Here is a 20,823-nt window from a genome sequence, read left to right as displayed (position 1 = left end):
GGTGAGAGGCCCGCGTACCGCAAAAAAAAAAAAAAAAAAAAAAAAAGCCAAGACTGTGGGAGCAGCAGCAGGAGGAGGGGAACCCAGAGACACCAGGCCTTCACAAGCAGGGACACTGAGGCCTAGAGAGGGACTGGGGACAGCCCCATAGTCCCCCGGACTGAACAGAGTCAAGCAGGGAGGGACTCTGGGCTCCCACCTCCCAGCTTCGTCTCCTTGCCTGGAGGCTGGGCTCTAGTCTTAGGGGAGTCAGGGTCAAAGGTCCTGGAAGAGGAGGGCCAGGACCCCAGCCAGGCACGGCCATGCTACACAATGCCCCCTCCCACTGGCAGGGAGGCTGCCTGGTCCCAGTTACCCACAGGGTCATGAGGGAAGACAGGGTCCTGAACTTACCTCTCCAACAGCAATAAACAGTAACAGGCACGGAGCTCGCTGAGCACTCCCCCCGTGCCAGGCACGTGCCAGGTAGCACACACTATCTCACTGTATCCCCAGCCACCCCACTGAGGAACTGAGGTCAGAAAGGTCAACTCAAGGTCACAGTTCAATGGCACAGCCAGGATTTGCGTCCAATTTGAGCTCTAGTAAACTAGACTAGACAGTCTCTATAATGGGACAATAGTGAGAATCATAATGGCTAACATTTACAACGGTTTACCATGTGCCAGACACCGGGCTGAGCTCTGAATGAATGTCCGTTATCTCAATGACAGTCCCTTTGAGGAAAGTGCTATTACTTTATGCCCATTTTACAGATAAGCAAACAGAGGCTCAGGAAGATGGAGGCTCCAAAGGCAATCAGGCGTGAGCCTCCCAGATGTGGCACAGCTCTGTGCATGAGACCACAGACACTCTCTCTGGTGGGGAGCTGTGTGTGTGTGTGTGCGTGTGTGGAAGGTGTGGGCAGGGAGGAGATGCCTGGAGACCACTGCCCACCAAGGCCAGGCCTGGCTTGTCACTGCCCCATTCCAGGCCTCACCCGCCAGAGCAAGGAGACCTCTGCAGTCCCTGATGCCTCTGGGGGGCACTCACAGCGGGGACACCTGACAGTGTCCCTCCTGTCCTTTCTCTGTTGACAGGAAGGAAGGCAGCTTTTGGATCTGGATGTGTTTAAAACATCCCCCAAAGGGCTTCTGGGCTACAGCCAAATCTCTGAGCAAAGAGCATCACGAGACCCCAGTCCTTCTGCCTCTTGCCACTTGCAGGCTGTGTGACCTTTGGCAAGCCCTTTAACCTCTCTGAGCCTCAGTTTACTTAAACTTGTGTGAAAAGAAGGGGTTAAGTCCCACTCTGGTAAGATCCCTGCCCTCATGCAGAGCACACAGGGGGAGGGGCTGGAGTGAAACCTGTAATTATCCAATTAATAATCTAATTACTGTAGAGGTAAATGCCCCAAAGGAGCCTATAGGAAGCCCCTACGTGTCTAACACAGGAGCCTGGCCTGGAGCTGAACACATGAAGGTGGAGGAGGAAACCAAGGGAGGCGGGAGGGAACTACAGTACAAAGGCCCCCGCAGTGGGAAGAATGCAGGAATAGAGGCTTGGGATGCATGGAGCGCTCAGAACTTGGGTGGAGCAGGGGTGAGGTGAGGCTGAGAAAGGCAGGACCACACAGGCCACCCAGGCACTTGGGCAGGGCCCAGGAGGGGTGTGGAGGGGAGAGACTGATGCAACTGACCCAGAAGATCCCATGTGGATCTGGGGCAAAACCAGGGGAAAGATGTTTAACTGGTCCAGCCTAGCCACAGGACCCAAAACAGTTTTTTTATTAGGGCCCGAGCTTCTCTTTGCGGTGCAGGCAATGGGAGATTATTCACCCCAGTCTTAGAATGTGGGACCTCAAAGGCAACCCTCCATCAGCAAAGGAGTATCAGCATCCCCATTTTACAGATGAGGAGACTGAGGCTTATAAAGGCAAAGCTCATAGAGGAAAAGGCGGAACCAGGATTCAAGCCCAGGTAGGCTCGGCTCTAGACCACAGTGCTCTTCACCACCTTGGACCCCAGAGAAGGGAAAGGCTGGCCTGCTGCCCCCACCCTCTCTGACTCCCTGCCATTCCTCAGGGAGGCCAGCGCCATCCACTGACCTGTGGGCCTCCAGTGAATGTCAGGGCCAGCCTGGCCCAGAACACCCCAGAGTCTCTAGCTCTTTCCCCACCCCAGCTCCAAGTTCCTTCTGGCACCAGAAGGAAGAGAATGTGACTGCAGATGAGGTCACGCCTATGGGGCACCCGGGGCAATGACCTTAGTAATAACCTTGGCTGCTGATCAGGCCTCTGCTTAGAACTTAGCCGAGCCCCTCCCCTAGGGAACTCTCTCTGCCCCAGAGGCTACACAGGACATGGGGCTCCCTCCCTTCCTCTGTGCCCAGGACAGTGCTGGATGTGCCATATACCTGAATACTAATCCTCCCAAGTGCTCTGCAAGAAAGGGATTAAGTCCCCATTTTACAGATAGGAAGACTGAGGCTTGATGAGGGGGCCTTGCACATGGGGTTCATGTATAGGGAGGAGGTGACAAAGCAAGGTTTGGCCCCAGACCTGATCCCAAAGGTGGAATTTGTCCACCTCCCTCCCGAGAGGCCCTGGGGCCTTGTGTCCGGTGCTACTGACACATGGAAAGGAGGCAGCTCCTAGCTCTGCTATAGGTCAACACGGCCCCCTCCCAGCAAGGTGTTCACAATGCCTCGGCTCAGTTCGGCATTCAGTGCCCTTCCCCAGCAGGCCCAACTCCCCTTCCCAGCCTCTCCCTCACCACTGCACCCCCCCGCAACTCCCTCCAGCTCTTCTGTTTTAAGCCTGCAGCCGGCCTGCAGCCCACCTGCAGACCCTGATCACTGCCTTTCATTCAACCATGCAACAAATATTTATTGAGTCCCTACGATGTGCCAGGCACGGTCCCAGCAGCTGGACACAGAGGCAGTCATTCAAGGCTAACTCCTCAACTCTAATGCCTCCTTCTCCAGGAAGTCTTCCAGGTCCCTCCTCTGAGTGCCCACATGTCCTCCAACCTTCTCTATCCTGGCCTCCTTTTCCCAGGCAGAATCAGGCACCCTTTAGGGATGGCAGTGGCATGGCCCTCCACAGTCCCCAGCAAAGGGGGAGGGGGAGGAGGCGGGAGATGAGGGCAAGCAGGAAATTCCGAGGAAATTAGAAGGGAGTTGCCCCTGGGCGCTGGCAGGCCTGACAATTGCTCCATTTCACTCAGCTCATTGGGCCCAGGCCCAAGTGCTGGGTGTCCGGGGCCTGAGGGCCTTTGGTGTATCTTCTCCACCTTGGTGACCTGCCAGCCCCTTATCTGCCTACATACCACTCAGCCCCAGCCAGGCTCCTAGGAACCCCAGATCAAGAAGATTGCAAAGTCAAGCCCCTGCCACACTCCTCACTGTTCCCAGCAGCCTAGTGGAAGGAAGCCTCGTGGAGGAGCTGAAAACAGTAGTTTGTACACATGAGCTCCAGGGAGACACGGGCCAGGATTTCCTGTGTTTCTGTGTAGCTGAAATGTCACAGCCAGTTTGTGTGTGTGTGTGTGTCTGGGTAACCTGGTCTGTGGGTCTTTGGCTCCTGTTAGCAAATGCTACAGGCCTGACATCTGAGTGCTCTGTGCTCGTGTCCTGCTTCTATGTACGTGGCTACATGTCTTGCTCATGTGTGTCTCTTGGGTGTGTGCCTGTGAGCCCCGAGTGTGCAAGGACCTCTGCTGCTTGCTCTCTTTGTGGAAGAGGCAGCGGGGGTGGCTGGGTGATGAGCTGTGTCTGTGCCCGCTTGGCAGGGGCGTATCTGTGGATTTCCGTGGATGCGAGCAGCTGTGTGTAATGACTCTGTGTGGGTTTGTGTGTGTGCCCGCATATGCATGTGTGCTCCCGATATGTCTGAGGGTGTCTCCACGGTGTGTCCATCTCTGGGACATGGCCAAGTGTGTCTGGGGGGTGTGTAAGGGTGTGTTTCTGAGCCAGCAGTCTCCTAGATGGTGTGAGTCTCTGTTGTGTGTTGGATAACTGCGGGTGTGATGAGACAGGAGGTGGTGTATCTTGCATGGGTTTGTGTACTTCTCTGAGCAGGTATCCTCCCTAACAAGTCTGGAGGTGTGCTTCTGCAAACAGACAGCACAAGCATGTCCCTGGATGTGTATGTGAGACATGTGTGAGTGGTCGTGGATCTCTGAGCACACGCTGTGAATATGTGTACATGTGTTTGTGTGTGCGAGAAAGAGTGTGCCCAGGGACACAGGCCAAACCCCTCTGTAAGGAATGCTGGGAGCCCTGGTAGCTTCGTGGTCCCCCTTAGGCCTCAGCAGCAGCCATCTCACCTTCTGCATCTCATTCTCCACCTCGCTGGAGCTGCCCCCCGGCCCCCACGACAGGCGACCAGCTGAGGATTCTTAAAGACCCAGTTCTCAGAGCAGCTTCTTTCAGGCCACCTCTCAGCTGCCACAGGGAGGGCTGGGACTCATGGCAGGGACTAGCCAGGAGCTTTGCTGACCATGGTGACCACTCCTCTCCCCACCACAGTGACAGATATACTGGAGTCCTCCCCCTACAGCTCCCAGGAACTGAGAGCTTCACAACTTGTGGGTTACTGCCCCAGACACCTGGCACAGGGCCTGGTACCCAGGAGGCACTTGGAAAATATGTGTTGAATGAATGAATGAATGAATGAATGAATGAATGCCTGGAGAAGCAAGTATGGGAATGGTGACAACCAGGACAGGCACTAACATTTACTGTGCACTAGATCTATATCATCACTCGGAAAAGGGTCCCCATGACCCTGGGGCAGGCATGCTTATCTCCCATTTTTCAGAAGGAAAAACACTCTGCAAGACTGAGAATCTCACCCAGAGACACAAAGCTTATAACTGGCAAAACCAGGTGAGAACCCTGCTCTGTGAAACTTGGAGGCACAAGCTGCCTCCTGCGTGGGAGAGGGTGGAAGAGAGACTGGGGAAGGGAGCTCCTTGGGGTTGTCTAGTGAGGTTCCCAAGTATATCAGCTGTGCAATCTCCGGCACATTACATAACCTCTCGGTTTCCTCATCTGTCAAATGGGTCTGATATCAGAACCCTCCTCACAGGATTTCTGTGAGGAGTAAAGGACTTACTTAACCCAGAGCCTGGCACACTGGAAATAATCTAATAGTTGATAGCATTTGTGAGCAAGAAGCACAGAAGGCCGGGGATCAGTGGTCTGGGGGTCTCCAGGCCAGCTCTAACATTCCAGCACTCTGGATTCCAACCTAACCATTATCTAACCCTTAAGTCTCGATCCAAACCCCCATCACTTCCTCCAAGATCTCAGATCCCTGGTCCCAATCACACTTTCTACTGGTGCAGGGTACATATTCATGTACACACACGCAGGCACATGTCCCCCACACACTGCCCGCAGGCTCCAGGTTCTCGGCCCCAGCAGATGTCATTCTCTACTTGTTCCCAACAAGTCTTAGCCTGGAGCCCTGCACACAACAGAATTCCTCTCAACAACCTATGTCCCAGACTAGACACGCTGTTAGCAACCACAAGCTCATGTTCCAGTCGGACTGTAGAAAGAACAGGACCCAGGGTTAGACCAACCAGGTTTGGAATCCTGGCTGTGTGACCAGGAGCCTCCATTTACCCAACTGTACAATGGGAACTGGAGGGGAATTAGATGCTTCCTCTGGGCCCTTCTGGCTGACATCTAGATTGGCTACACTTCAAACCCTCACATGTGGAACCTCCAAGGAGGTGGGGAGGCCTTGCTTCATGAAGTCCACACAGCATGGAATGTGATCACTCCTTCCTGTCCTCCTCCGAGCAGCTCCTGATTTATCAACATCCTAAAGCTAGTGGGATCCACCCTCCTGGCTTTTCCCAGCTCCCTCAAGAATGAAGGCTTTGACAGCCTATCTGCTCACTGGCTAACAATAATAATTCCCTAAAAGATGCGGGATTTCACTGCTTGCAAAATGTCTTCTTATCTATTCACACCTCCCTGATTCCTGAAAACAATCCTATGAAGTTGCCCAGGCAGGTTCCATCATCTTCATTTTATAGATGAAAAAAAAAAAAAGACCTCAGAGAGGCCAAGTGACTTGCTCATGGCCACACAGTAAATGGCAGTCAGGTCTCTAGACCAGGTCTTTGGGCTCCAACGCTCAGATTCTTCCATCCACACCAGGTGGGCTCCCAGCATGTCCTCAAAAGGTGCATGGGCAACAGTTAGTGGTGATGGGGAGATGGAAGACTTCAGACCACCAGGGTTTTGAAGGTCAAACAGTCCATGTGTCTGCCCTGCAGCCAAAGCTGTCTCTTAGAATCCTGGAACCTTAAAAGTTAATAACCTTCAGACTTCCTTGGCTGAGGTCAGGCAACTCAACTACAGCCTCCACATAAATATCCTCCGCAAGTAATCACAACCACCACATTTTGTGCCGTTTACCAGCTGCTTTCCACAAACCCCATGTCTTTATCCAACACACAAGGCTGAATAACTCTGAATAACTCAACGGACAGCAAGCTCACTCCCTTCTCGGTCCCTTCTCGGTAGCAGCTCCTTCTATCTTCTCACTGAGAGAGAGCTGCCCCATTTCCACTTTTTCCACTCGGGCCCCAGAGTAAGCCTCATGCCACAGGAGATCCGCCATCACCCGCAAGGTCTTCCCCAGTTGATGGTTCCCAGTGCTGCCCACCAGCTGGGAGGTGAGCTCGAGCAGGGCCCCACAGGACTCAGGGGGACTCAACCCAAGGCAGCACGAGGCCTCCTGGGAAAGCACTGGGGATCTGAAGTCCTTCTCCTGGTAACTCAGGTCCTGCATCTTAGAAGCAAAGTGGCCCAGAGGGGCAGGAAACACGTCCAGAGTACAAGGTACTCTTACTGCAAGCCTGGCTGCCTGGAGAGCTGGCTCTGGGACCTGGAACAAGTCCCCTCCCCGCTGTGGCCACAGTTTACCCATCTGTAGAATGAACAAAACAACACCTCCTGTAATAGCCTCTACATCTATGGCCCACATCCATGGCCTCTAGATTTTCATCTTGCCTCTGTGAGGCTGGCAGCTGGAGAGAAGTTCAGGGACTGACTCATGTACACACAGTGGTAACCGCACAGTCTGGTCTTGCTCACCTCTCCATCCAATCTCCTTCCTCTCTCCAGCTTTGGCACTGAGCCTCGAAACCCACGAGCTTTTTCCTACTTCCCTCGGCCTGGAATGGTCTTACCCCAGCTCCTTATTCAGCTGGCTCCATCTCATCCTTCAGCCCCTGGCCTCCCTTAGCACCCCCAGCCCCAGCTTCATGTGCCCTTGGCACACTGTGTCCCTCCCCACCCTTATCACGATCCACACTGTGACGTAGTGTATGACTATTGTTTAATCCCAGTCTCCCCCACTAGACGAACAGCTCCATGAAAACAGACACCTCGTCCTCGCCCATGGCCGTATCCTCAGATCTGCACTAGTGTCTGGTACACAGTAGGCCTTAAATAAGTAGTTGGTGAATGAATGAACGAGGGGCCAGGACTGCTTCAGGTGGGGAGGAGGATCTATTCTGCCCCCATGGAGTCCACAAGAGAACATGATAAGCGCCCACGGAAATGTGTCACATACCACTTGAGAACAGCAGTGATCGAAATTACCCTCATCTGAGGCTCGCTACATGCCAGGCGCTCTAGTGGTGTTTGCACACATAACTCATTTAACCCTTAAGGCTGGAAGATGTGTGATGTCCCTTTATACAACGAGGAAACTGAGGTCCAGAGACGTTAAGTAACTGGCCCAAGATCACACAGCCAGGAAGGCACAGACCCCAGATCTAACAGTGGCCTAAGGCCTACATGTGAAGCCAGAAACACTGCTTGAATGGGGGAAATTGAGGCTGGAGCCTGACCCAGGCAGTGGGAGGTCCCCAGCCTGGCCCTGGCCCCTGTGAGACCTTAGGCTCAATCCCCAGCCTTCTGGAACTATTTTCCATCTTAACAGTCATGGGTGGCTCATAGGGACTCCAGAGCTCTGCCTGCTGACTTCCTGGAATGAACAGGAGCCCACAGGGGTGGGTGCATGAGACCCTAAAGCAAAGCTCTATGCCCCATCTTCCCTTGCCAGGGGGAGCAGTTGGGGCCAGGAGGCAGGAGTGAGGAGCTCGGGGTCCGAGTTTAGAGCAGCTCAGGCAAGGAGTTCTGGAAGCAGCTCGGAGCACCAACTGGGCAGGGCCAGGCCTCCTTCTGGCTTGTCTCCCTCCTCTTACCCACCCTCCACTTGTCTTCTCCTCACCACTGGCTTTTGAATACTATAGGAGCTGACTGAACCCTTGATTGCCAACAGCGAATGGGGTCTTTAGGAAGGCTTACCCTCCCATTTAACAGATGAGAAAACTAAGCCCTGGCCTGAGGAAAGGTTAGAGGCTAAAAGGGTAGATTATCCTGATTCAGATAGACCCTGTCCTTCTATTCTACAACAGTCACTAAACATACGCTGGATAGCAGATGCTGGGGAAAACAGGGAGGGGGAGACACAGTTAAGTAAGACCTTACAAACTCTAACGGGAGAGAAACCCTTTTGGCCAGAAGAGCTACAATGCAAAGCTAAGTGTTGCTGGGCAGACATAAATTAGCAGAGTGCCGTGAACTCGGTGGCTCTTGGCCAGGGGTGCTCTGGGTACTGTGCCAGGACATCAACTAATAAGAGTAGGGACATTTCAGCCTCTTCCAAACCATGCCCAGCCAGTGGCGGCAGAACCCATGAAGCTTCCCAGGCCAATATCGACACACAGGGCTGGGCTGTCCCTAAAGCTGCCTCGGCGCCAGGCAGTGGGCAGACAGAGCCTGGCCTGCACCCAGCAGGTGCTTATGTCCACTGAAAGCGTGAAGGCCAAGCCTGCTCTCCCAGGGAAACTCTCAGGTCCCCACCGCCCCCGCCAGAGGAAAGGCCCCTTTCAGATGTCAGTTTCCCTCCTCTCACTGGGAACATGGGAAGGAGATGGGCACTGCCGTGGGGCACCAATGCAGCTGCTGTGTGTACAGGGCCTGTCCCAAACTGGGCAGAAGACAATACCCTGGGATTTAGGAAGCTGCCTCTGAACCGGTTCTCCCACGACATCATCCTCCCAGGCTGTGGGACCGTTAGGGCGGAAGTCGGACTCTAGCCAAGGGGATGTTCCCAGATGTCAATGCTTTCAAACCGGACCCGCCCTGAAAGGCAGGCAGGGACAGGCCTGAGCCAGGAAAGCCCTGGGTAAAGACTCAGGATGGTGTTCTGGCCTCTCCTTGGCAGGGGATGGCCACAGGTCTCCCTGGCAGCACCGCACACCAGTGCCTGTCCCAGAAAGGAGAGCCGCCAAAGGCCTGGCCTCTGGCTGGGGTGTGGAGGCTCTGAGCAGCTGAATCAGACGTCCAGCCCCTCACTGAGTACCCACCCCCATCCCAAGTACCCCATCTAGGCATCCTCCAAAGTACTTTTCTCAAGCCCCCCTTCCCAAATCAGGGTCCTCTGGGCGGTCTCCTCTTCCAGGTTCCTTCCTCAGGAGAAGGTGTCCCAGATAACAAGGGGAAGCGGGATGTGAAGGAGCTCCTGAGGGTTTAGGCCCCTTTCCCAGCTCGTGCGGTGGGACAGCGGGCCGGCTGGTGCCTCAGGCCGGTGGGGCTCACACCCGCGCCTCCCCGCGGCCTCCCTTTCCAGCACCAGCGCCCTCACCTTGAGATAGTCGTTTTCTGAGCGCAGCTCCTCCAGCTCTCGCACGAAGCCGCCGGGCCCGCAGTCCAGCATCTCCTCGGTGAGGTCGGAGAAGGCGAGCGAGGCACTGAGTGGCAGGCGGCTGCTCCCCACCGACGACGCGGCCACCGACGGCTCCTCGGGGGAGGCGGGGGGCCGCGGAGGCTGTTGTGCGGACGGCGTGGGCTGGGACGGCTGCCCGGTGCGGGCCCCCCCCGGGCCCCCGGCCGCCGACTCAGCGTCGCTGCTCAGCGCCAGCTCCAGGCCCAGCAGGCGCGCCTCCTCCGACGCGCAGTCCGACACCTCCGAGCTGCTGTCGGTGAGGCTGGGCGGCGGTGGCGGCGGTCGCGGCCCGGTCCCCGGGCGCGGACGGCCTTTGGCGCGGACCCCAGTACGGACACCGGCCACCCGGGTCCCTGAGCCCCGCGCCCCGGACGCCACCGCACGCCCCTTCTTGTCTGGCCGCGCCGAGGACGCGGCGCTGCAGGCGGCTGCTGCGCCCGGGCCTGGGCCGCGGCGGCCCTTGGCCAGCGACCAGCCGGCCACGTCCTTGGGCCGAGCCGGCGACGGCGCGCGGTGGCTCTTCTTCCTCTCCGGAGCGGGGGCGGGCGGGGGGCCGCAGCCCCGAGCCGGGGACTCCCCCGCCGGCACCTCCATCGCGGCCTCCCTCGGCCTCAGCGAGCGGCGCGCATGGCCCGGGCCCGCCCGGCCTCCGCGCCCCGTGGGAGGCTCCTGGCGCCCCTCCGGCCGCTGGGGCCGCGGCTCCTCTCGGCCCACCTCAGTCCCCCGGCTGCGCTCCGGCCCCGACCCCCGCCGCACGGTCTCTCCGCTGCCCTGGGCTCGGAGAGAGCGGCCCGATCGCCTCCAGGCGCCCCGGCTCCGGCTCCGGCTCCGCCCGGCGCCCGCCCCTTCGGCCTCGCCGCGCCCCCGGAGCGCGCCCGGGCCCCGGCTGCCTGCACGCCGATCGCTCTCTCGGGCTCCGAGTCCGGCTGCGGCCCGGGCCCCGGCTCCGCCCGGCGCGGCCCGCCCCCCGCGCAGCCCCGCCAGCTCCCCGCCCCGCCGCCTCGGCTCGGGGGCGCGCGGCTCCGCGAACAAAAGGCGGACGCGGCGGGAGCGGCAGGGAGGAACACAGGCAGCGAGCGAGGGAGGGATCTGCGAAGCAACAGCGACCCCCTCGAGGGTCAGGCGGGCCGGGGCTGCCGTGGCCCGGGCTCCCTTCCCCTCCGCTCCGCCGCCGCCCCCTCCCCTGATGGGCTGGGGAACGCACCCGGCGGAGGTGCCCCTGCTCCCCTCGTCCGCGCAGGGGTCGCGCGAGCGGCGAGAGGGGGGACTCCTAGGTAGAGGCCGGGTGGACCCCAGATCGCGGGAGCCAGCATCCATATACACGCCGAGCACCTCGCCCCTCGAGGCTGTGCAGAGCGTGCGCGAACTCCGCCCCCCTGGACCTTGCAGAGTAAGACCGATTATCCCAATGTACAGATGGGTAAACTGAAGCCAAGGGAAGACAGGCGATCAGCCCACGGTTAGCGGCAGAGCCGGGATGGAAGCCAGACCTCGCGCCTCCAGGGCGTGCTCCGCATCTTCTGGCTTGGCTTCCCTCTCACAGTCGTGGGGAGCGTCGGGCCCTGGGTGCATGCCCGGCTCTGCACGCCGTGAGCGGCTTGTGATCCCAGGCATACTTCCTCCTCCCCTGACCCCGGTCTCAGGTTCTACAGGGCTAAAATGGAGGCGACTCGTTCTCAGGAGTCAGACCAGCGGATGCTTTGGGAATAGGTTTTGGCTCCCGTGGGGGCTGGTCCGAGCTGGACACGGTTGCCCTGATCCCCACACGTCCCCCACAGGAACAACTCCGGATAACCCCGGAGCCCCGGCTCTGGTGGGTGTCGTTTCTTTCCTTCCAGAACTGTGCTCCTGTGCTGTTGATTTTCCCTTGTGTCTGTCACGCCTTCCCCGCCCCCGCTCCTCGCCACCGAGCCGCTGTTGGGCAGAGCCACTTGAAGTCCTTTGGCTGCCCGGCGGGCAGGCGCTCACTCTCAGGGTAGCACCCCCTGGCGGGCGTGGGGGGAAAGGCTGGTGTTGTTTACCGGTCTGCAGCCTCTTCTTCCTCCCTAGACTATTCCCCTTCCTTTCCTTTTCCTCCTCCTTCTCCCCCTTTCCTCCTTCCGTTTCCATTTCTCTCTTTCCCTCCTCTTCCTCTTCCCCCAAACCTGTTGCTTCACCTCCTCCTGCCCTTGACACACAGCTGGCCCAGGTCCACTCTGTTTCTGTGCCACCTGCCCCGCAGCGGTGAATACACTCCTGGGGTATGCCCTCTCCCGGTGAGGCACGGCTTCATCCCCATCTAGGTGTGTCTAGGTGTGTAAGTGCCCCCTCTATCATCGGATCCTTCCTCTGGGTGCCCCCCACGGAGCCAGGTAAGGAGCAGGGCCACTCAGCAGGTTCTCTGCAAACACTTCTTCAGGGGCATTTCCACCCCCATCCTGGCAAGGCACCTGCTCCCCTGCCCCCACTGACTGTCCACTCACCCAGTCCACAGGCACCAGGCGGGACCCTGAGGGACACAGTGGTGGACTTGTCAATGGTGAGTTCCTGACCTCATGGAGCACACAGTAAAGGGAGGAGATGAGCCACAAAAGACTCACCACAAACAGGGTGGCATGGCATTTCACAGGGGCAAGGGCCGGGTAAGCCCTCCTGCTTCCCGGGCCTCAGAAGACGCCACTTGGTTTAGTCTGATGTAACAGATGACAGGGTCCTTCTAGCTCTGATGTCCCCGTTTCTTGTAGACTGGTTCTGGCCTGGCACAGAGAGATGCTGTGTGGCTCTCGGAAATTGTTTGCCCTCTCTGAACTTCTTCAGTTTCTCCATCTATGCAGAATGTGGGCTTGGAGATGTTGGATGGTGGGACTCCTGACAGGGTATGTGCTACATAGAGCAGGCTGCTCAGCCACTCCTGACACACCCATGGCCACACCAGCGGTGGCCTGGATCTCCCCATGTGGGCCTGGGCCTGAGTCCTGGCTCTACCACAAACCCTGTCTGGGTCCCAACACTCATGGCTGAGCAGGGGGCTGATGGCCCTTCCTGCTTTGAAGGTCTTCGGATTTGGGGAGCCATGAATCTACATTGCAGCCCCATAAGAGCCCGGGGAGCAGCAAGGCCCTGGTGGGGAGGGGCCCAGGGGTTGGGTCAAGGTGGGGCTCTGGACTCAGGTCAGACCAGGGCAACAGCAAAAGGAGTAAGACTAGCCAGGGGCCCAGAATTGACTCCATGCAGGCGGGGAGGCCACCTGGGGTTTCCTGAGCCCTGGGCACTCATGCCAGGCTCTGTGCTCAACACTTCAGCAGAGGATCTCAGAAAGGGTAGGAACTTCTTGTGGCTGATTATATTTTCCAAAGATAGGCTCAGCAATATATAGCTCATCCCAATTATTCTTTTTTACAGTGTGGCATTGACACTCTTCCAGTGGAGTGACGTGGTCTATGTTCCCTCTCCTTGAACCTGAGCAGACTTTTGTGACTGCCTCAACCAATAGAGAATGGCAGGAGCGACAGTGTGAAGCTAGGTCATAAAGGGCAATATAGCTCTTACAGCTCAATTTCTCTCTGCCTGTTTCTCTGTGTCTCTCAGTCTCTGTCTCTCTGTCTCTCTCTCAATCCACTCTCCCTTGGGACGCAGCCACCATGTTGGGAGGAAACCCAGGCCCCATGCAGAGGCCACGTGAAGGTGCTCCAGCCAACAACTCCAGCTCCAGTCCCCGCTAAGCCCCGGACATGTGAGAGAAGGAACTTTCATATGATTCAGCCCCCAGCCTTGGAGCTGCCCCAGCTGATGCCAAGTGGAGCAGAAATGAGCTGTCCCACACTGCAAAATATTGTTGTTCTAAGCCACTAATTTAGGGGGTAGTTTGTTACGCAGCAATGGATAACTGGAATGCTTGTTCAAGGTCATACAGCTTGGAAGTGGCAGGGCTGGGGTTGATTGGAACCCAGGAACATCCATCAGAGCCTGTTGTGCTGCACTGTTGGGTGGTGTCCAGCTCAGGCACACAGTGTGTGCCATATAAAGCTCTACTCCAGAAGGCATGAAGCGTTAAATGATTTTAAGAATTATATATCAGATTGTACAAAATGAAGATGCTGATCACCCAATGGAAAAAACAGTTTATGTTCTCCCATTCAAGTGGCTAAATTGACCAACATGATGGAAACGGAATGGAGAGTAAATCCTGGAGGGCTCCAAAGAGGAGGTGATTTTAAAAAAAATAAAGTAAAGGTTATGTTCCTTATACAAACCACTGGCTGAAGGAGAACTAGAAGAATTAGTAGGGAAACCTGCTTTTGTTGTTGTTGCTTTTGGCCGCACCACGTGGCATGCAGGAAGGATCTTAGTTCCCTGACCAGGGTTCGAACCCATGCCCTCTGCAGTGGAAGCATGGATTCTTAACCACTGGGCCACCAGGGAAGTCCCAGAACCTGCTTTAAATAGGGTAGTCAGGGAGGCCTCTTTTAGGAGGTGACATTTAAACTGAGTTATTCAAAGAGCCTTAATAAGAGAATTCCAGGCAGAGAGAACAGCAAGGGCGAAGGCTGAAGGAGGAACAAGCTTGATAGATGTTCAAGGAAGTAAGAAGGTCAGAATGACCGGCACTTGATGGGTGATAGAAGAAGGACAAGACAGAGCAGGGCTGGACAGTGGGAGCCACAGCAGCCCTGGGCAGGGCTTTATTGTTTGTTTGTTTGTTTTTAAAATATCTTTTATATATATATATATTTAATTTATTTGTTTATTTTTGGCTGCATTGAGGCTTCGTTGCTGTGCGGCTTTCTCTAGTTGCAGTGAGCGGGGGCTACTCTTCGTTGCAGCGTGCGGGCTTCTCATTGCAGTGGCTTCTCCTCTTGTGGAGCACGGGCTCTAGGTGCGCGGGCTTCAGTAGTTGTGGCACGCGGGCTCAGCAGTTGTGGCTCGTGGGCTCTAGAGCGCAGGCTCAGCAGTTGTGGCGCACGGGCTTAGTTGCTCTGCGGCATGTGGGATCTTCCTGGACCAGGGCTCGAACCCATGTCCCCTGCATTGGCAGGCAGATTCTTAACCACTGCGCCACCAGGGAAGCCCGGGGCTTTATTGTTGATGCAGTGACAAGCCACAGGGGACTCTGGAGTAAGCAGAGGTGAGATGTAATCTAATTTGTGTTTTAAATAGATCACTCTAGCTGATGGCAAGAAGATGCTAGAAGATGGGTAAAGGGCCTATTGAACCAGCCTCTGAGAGGTAACGGTGGCTTGGATGAGTGTGGAGGCAATGGAGAGGGAAGAAGAGGGGTAGCTTTGAGATCTGTTCTGGAGCTTTGAAGAGTTAGACACCCTTGGTTGGAGGTGAGGGATCAGAGAAATGAAGTCAAGTTCAACTCCCAGGTTACTGGCTTTCGTTACAGGATGAGTGATGGTGCCATTTAACAAGACAGGGAAAACGGCTTAAATGTGGTCGGGGGTAGAGAGACCAGGTTTAGAGGGAGAAATGGAGAGTTCTTTCTGGACCCGATCAGTTTGAGATGTCTGTGGAGACATCCAAGTCATATAGGCAAGAGACCTATGAGTGTGGAGCCCAGGGTAGCAGTTGGTCCAGAGTCATGAAGAGTCATCCACATTTAGACAATATTTAAATCCATGAGACCAGATAGGGTCACATAGAGAGAGGGTCTACAGAGAGAAGAAAAACCAGGAAGTTAAGAATTCCTGGTTCTACAAAATTGGGTCATTTGTAGAGACATGGATGGACCTAGAGCCTGTCATACAGAGTGAAGTAAGTCAGAAAGAGAAAAACAAATATCGTATGTTAACACATATGTTGATCTAGAAAAATGGTACAGATGAACCAGTTTGCAAGGCAGAAATAGAGACACAGATGTAGAGAACAAATGTACGGACACCAAGTGGGGAAAGCAGGCGGGGGGGGTGGTAGTGGGATGAATTGGGAGATTAGTATTGAAAATAAATAAAATAAAGAATTCCTGGTTCTATCACAGATACAGAGAACAAACTAGTGATTACCAGTGGGGAGAGGGAAGGAGGGAGGGGTAACATAGGGGTAGGGGAGTATGAGGTACAAACTATTCTGTATAAAATAAGCTGCAAGGATATATTGTACAATACGGGGACTATAGCCAATATTTTATAAAAACTATAAATGGAGTATAACCTTTAAAAATTGTGAATCACTATTCTGTACACCTGTAACTTATATAATGTTGTAATCAAGTATACTTCAATTTAAAAAATAAAAAATTAAAAAAAATTTTAAAATTAAAAAAAAAAAAAAGATAGTTGTTACCTGCAGGAGTGGATGAGATTGGGAGAGGACAGATGAAGAGGGGCTTCAATAATTGCTCCCCAAACATCTATCATGAATTGTTTGAATCTTATTAAATAAAACTGTATCCATATATTATTTCTTTCATAAAGTAGAAAATTGAAAAAAAAAAAAAAAAAAGGAGAATTCCTGGTTCTAGAAAGTGGTTAAGAGAGGAGAAGCCAGCCACAAAAGACAGAGAGGGAGTGGCCGATGAGGGAGGAGGGAAAGGAAGACAGCGTGTTGTCAGGGAGAATCGCTCTGTCAAGTGGCATAGGAGCTGAAGGCATATGAGAGCAGTGTCCCCTTTCTAGGGCGACATGGAAGCTGCCGGGGACCTTGCAAGAGCAGGCGCGGTAGGGACAGATGCCAAAGGCAGGGGCTTGAAGAGTGAAGACGAGGTAGAGGTGGAATGTAGGGAGAAGAGGATGGAGCAGTCGTGGAGGGGACGGTTGTGTCGAGAGGGGCAAGCGAAAGATGGGTGAGGCCGAGCGAAGCCGGGCAGGAGAAGCGGAGAGCGACAGAGCCAGGGAGGCCCAGGGGACTGGCTTTCGAAAGCAGCAGGGGCCCTTCCTCCGTTGTCCTGGAGGGAAGGCGGAAGAGATGGGTGAGAAGCAGGTGGGTCTGTCGGGAAGGTGAGGGAGTGACTGATGGCTTCTGTTTTCTCAGTGAAGAATAAAGTTGCACGCTGAGTGAACAGCCAAAGGAGTGGAGCTCATGTGAGGAGGGCAAAGACCGTCTGTCACAGCGATCAGAGAAGACATCAGACCTCCCAGGATGTGTGAAGGGGTATGTCATGCACCCATCCGAGGGTCAGAGTGAGGCCAGTCGACTCAGCAAACCACAGAGCTGAAACTGTACCGCATACCCAGTTTTATATCCGGCTTTTTTCACTTTACAGGGTAACAGAAGCATTTCCCCGTGCATTTATGAACTCTTGGCAAACATCACTTTTAATTTAATACTTAGATATAATCCACAGAGGGGATATTTCATGGGTCGCTTAAACTTTTCCCCTTTTACTGGACATTGAAATTGTTTCCTGGCTGTGACTGTTGCAGTTCTCAAAGAGGTGGCCTGTGGTCTGGTGGAGAAAGGACAAGACAGGCTGCAAGGCAGAGCCGGGACATTCAACACTCTGGTGCCTAGAATCTCATCGTGGAAGCTTTTTAGGGGCCAATTACATGGCAACTGGCTTTCCTGCCAGGTCACCTTCCTAGACTTGAGGATGAAGAATGGGACAGCAAGGCACATCTCACCGGCCTCCCAAAGTGCCCAAAGGTTCAGGAATTGAGCGTGGAGGAAGTAGATTTGGGAGAGGGGCCCTGAGAGCAGGGAAGGCCAGACGTGTGACCCCCGAGCTGTTGACAGCTCAAACACATATAGCAACAGCCATGTTTGAAGTAGCAACAGGGCTCCTCACTTGAATGTTTTCCCCATAATACAAGTCCTTTTGGTATCCCACCTTCCCGGAGCGGGCATTGCCCCAGGAGACCTGGTCATGGGGAGAGGATCTGGGGACTCGAGTCTTTTCCACCAAGGCCAGCAGGAGGGGGTCTCTTTCAGGTCTGTGAGCTGGAGTGAGCCACCCGAGAGAGTGGGCTTACCCACCCAACATGCTGGGGCGCCCTTGGTGAGCATATTTTTTCAGGAGTTCCTGCCCTGGGTGGAGGCAGCTTGCTCTGGGACTGGCTGAAGCCCCTTCCAAATTTGAGGTTCTGTGTTGCAACAACAGCATTCACTGAAGTCCCCCTATGAGGCAGGGATAGAGAAGTACCCCACTGACAGTGTGCCTACTGTATGCCAGACGCTGGGCTTCCTGGACATGATCTCACCCCATGGCACAACAGGCCAATGAGGAAAGAATCAGCACCCCATGTGAGAGTGGGAAACCAGCAAGGCTGCCTCTTCTCACCTCCCAGCCCCAGGCCTCCCCTGCAGCACAAGGTGATTGGTGGGGACCCCACGGAAGGACCCTTTCCTGGACACTTGCACCCCTTAAGGAAGCACCTTATGTGATGGGCTTCAGGCACCACGTGGCACCTAGTAGTTGTGGGTGAGAGGCTCCAGGTTAGAGCCAAGGAGCTGAGTAAACCCCACCTCTTTGGGCTGGTGGTGGCAGAGCTGGGGGCCCGAGGTGACAAGGTCTTGTTTGTGGGATTTGAGTTTCTGATGGACGACAATGACTGCCAGGCCTTTCCAGCTGGAACCGGAGCAGGCTCGGGGCCAAGGCCTGCCACCCTCTGGGCAGGTATAAGAGCTGGGAGGAGGGCTGGAGCCCGGCTGGGGCAGAGGTGCCAGCTGCCCGCTGGGGGACCAGGGTGCAGAGCTAAAACTGCTTTGTACAGACCGCCAGGTGGACAGGGTCAGTTCTGGAAGTGGCCCCTTCTCTGTGGGATCCAGGAGATGCACTAGGGAAGCCATCGGGCTGGACAGGCTGGAGGAGCTCACCTGAGGCTGAGACTCGGCAGGGTGAGTACATTCTTCCACGGTTCCTGCCTTTCCCTTCTTCACTGAGCTACTCACCCCTGCAAGTGACTGAGTGACTCTCTGCCCCAGAGGTGCTCAGGTGGAGACTGAGTGGCCTTTTGTCAGGGACTTGAGCCCTGAATCTCTCAGAGGGGCAATGTGGGGGGATAGCCATAGCACTGTCATTTGTCCAGTGCTCACCAAACACCAGGAGCTGTGAACAGGAAGATGGAGGCCTGGCTCAGCATCCTAGCTCTTCAGGCATTATCTTCATTTACTCTTACAACAGCCCTATTAGATAGATAGGTATTAGTATTTTACAGATAGGGAGACTGAAGCACAAAGATGTTAAGTTACTTGCCCAAGGTCACACAGCAAGGAAGTGGCAAAAACCAGGATTTAAACTCCCGGACTCCAGAGTCTGTGCTCTTAATGACTGTGTTATTCTATCATGTGGCTGTGGTTAGTCCCTCCTACTTTCTGAGTGGCAGTTTCCTTATCTGCAGTTTAAGGGGGTGTAAAACATGATGATCAGAAAGATATTGTCCTGAGATTCCTGAAAGATATCTGGACATGGGACAGCCTTAAGCACTGGGAAGCCCTGTTGGAACATTTATCAAGAATGTGTGAGGGGGCTTCCCTGGTGGCGCAGTGGTTAAGATTCCGCCTGCCAATGCAGGGGACATGGGTTCGATCCCTGGTCCGGGAAGATCCCACATGCCGCGGAGCAACTAAGCCCGTGCACCACAACTACTGAGCCTGTGCTCTAGAGCCCGCGAGCCACAGCTACTGAGCCCATGTGCCACAACTACTGAAGCCCATGCACCTTGAGCCTGTGCTCCGCAACAAGAGAAGCCACTGCAATGAGAAGCCCGTGCACCACAACGAAGAGTAGCCCCCACTCGCCGCAACTGTAGAAAGCCTGCACATGGCAATGAAGACCCAACGCAGCCAAAAATAAATAAATTTGTTAAAAAAAAAAAAAAAAAAAAGAATGTGTGAATGGGGACTGCCCTGGTGGTCCAGTGGTTGGGACTCTGTGCTTCCAGTACAGGGGGCGCAATTTCGATCCCTCGTAGGGGAACTAAGATCCCACATGCTGTGTGGTGTGTGGGGAAAAAAAAAAAAGAATATGTGGATGCCCTTTGATCCATTATTCAACTTTTGAAATTTATCATAAAGGATATCATCAGATTTATGAACAAGGAGGTTCATTACAGTTTTGCTTATAATCACAGAAAATTAGAAGCAAACAAAATGTCAAACATTTGAGAAATGATGTACATCCTGTGATGAAATAATAAGCAGCCATTAAAAATCATGTGTTCAGGGCTTCCCTGGTGGCGCAGTGGTTGAGAGTCCGCCTGCCGATGCAGGGGACGCGGGTTCGTGCCCCGGTCCGGGAAGATCCCACATGCCGCGGAGCGGCTGGGCCCGTGAGCCATGGCCGCTGAGGCTGTGCGTCCGGAGCCTGTGCTCCGCAACGGGAGAGGCCACAACAGTGAGAGGCCCGCATACCACACACACAAAAAATAAATAAATTAAAAAAAAAAAAAATCATGTGTTCAAAGGGTACTGAATGTAACCGGAAATTTTTCATTTGTTAAGTTTGAAAAAGCACCTTATAAAACGATACACAGTATGATCTATTTATAAATGTGTGTATATACTTATATATGAAATAAATATAAAAGATGGGAAAAAATACCCTTGGGGTTGAGAGTTTATCTCTGAGAGGTGGAATTATGAATATTTTTGTATTTTTCTTTATTCTTTTCTAAATTCCTCAAATTTTCTAGAGTAAACATGTATTGCTTTCCGCATCGGGAGAGGCCACAACAGTGAGAGGCCCGCATACCACACACACAAAAAATAAATAAATTAAAAAAAAAAAAAATCATGTGTTCAAAGGGTACTGAATGTAACCGGAAATTTTTCATTTGTTAAGTTTGAAAAAGCACCTTATAAAACGATACACAGTATGATCTATTTATAAATGTGTGTATATACTTATATATGAAATAAATATAAAAGATGGGAAAAAATACCCTTGGGGTTGAGAGTTTATCTCTGAGAGGTGGAATTATGAATATTTTTGTATTTTTCTTTATTCTTTTCTAAATTCCTCAAATTTTCTAGAGTAAACATGTATTGCTTTTTTAATTAGAAAAATGGCTTTTTTTGTTTTCAAGATCTGTTCTTTTGGTCTAGCTTGGCCCCTTTCAAGCTTTGAGAGGAAACTGAATTGTAGGCTGTCAGTCTTGTGAGGGCCTCTGAAATAATCTGGTCTCAGAGAAACCAGAGGGGAAACGGTGTAATATGTTACATGT

General features: G+C 54.0%; 1 protein-coding gene across 3 annotated transcripts in view; it reads right to left on the bottom strand.

Annotated features, from left to right (window-relative positions):
- MTCL2 (microtubule crosslinking factor 2) overlaps nucleotides 1–11,059 on the bottom strand; it is a 68,699-nt gene extending 57,640 nt beyond the window's left edge. The window contains exon 1 of one of the 3 annotated variants that reach the window (XM_007116781.4): nucleotides 9,662–11,059. In XM_007116781.4, coding sequence (XP_007116843.3) covers nucleotides 9,662–11,059 — 1,398 coding nt within the window. Of the gene's footprint in view, nucleotides 1–6,500; nucleotides 6,572–9,661 lie in introns of those variants that run through there. The other 2 variants (XM_028498453.2, XM_028498454.2) reach the window with 2 other exon arrangements.
- Between the last annotated feature and the right edge of the window lie 9,764 nt (nucleotides 11,060–20,823).

Source organism: Physeter macrocephalus, chromosome 14 (genome assembly GCF_002837175.3).
Source record: "Physeter macrocephalus isolate SW-GA chromosome 14, ASM283717v5, whole genome shotgun sequence".
Lineage (NCBI taxonomy): Eukaryota > Metazoa > Chordata > Mammalia > Artiodactyla > Physeteridae > Physeter > Physeter macrocephalus.
The sequence above is the reverse complement of the archived record's forward strand: the minus strand, read 5'-3'. Positions and strand labels throughout refer to the sequence as shown.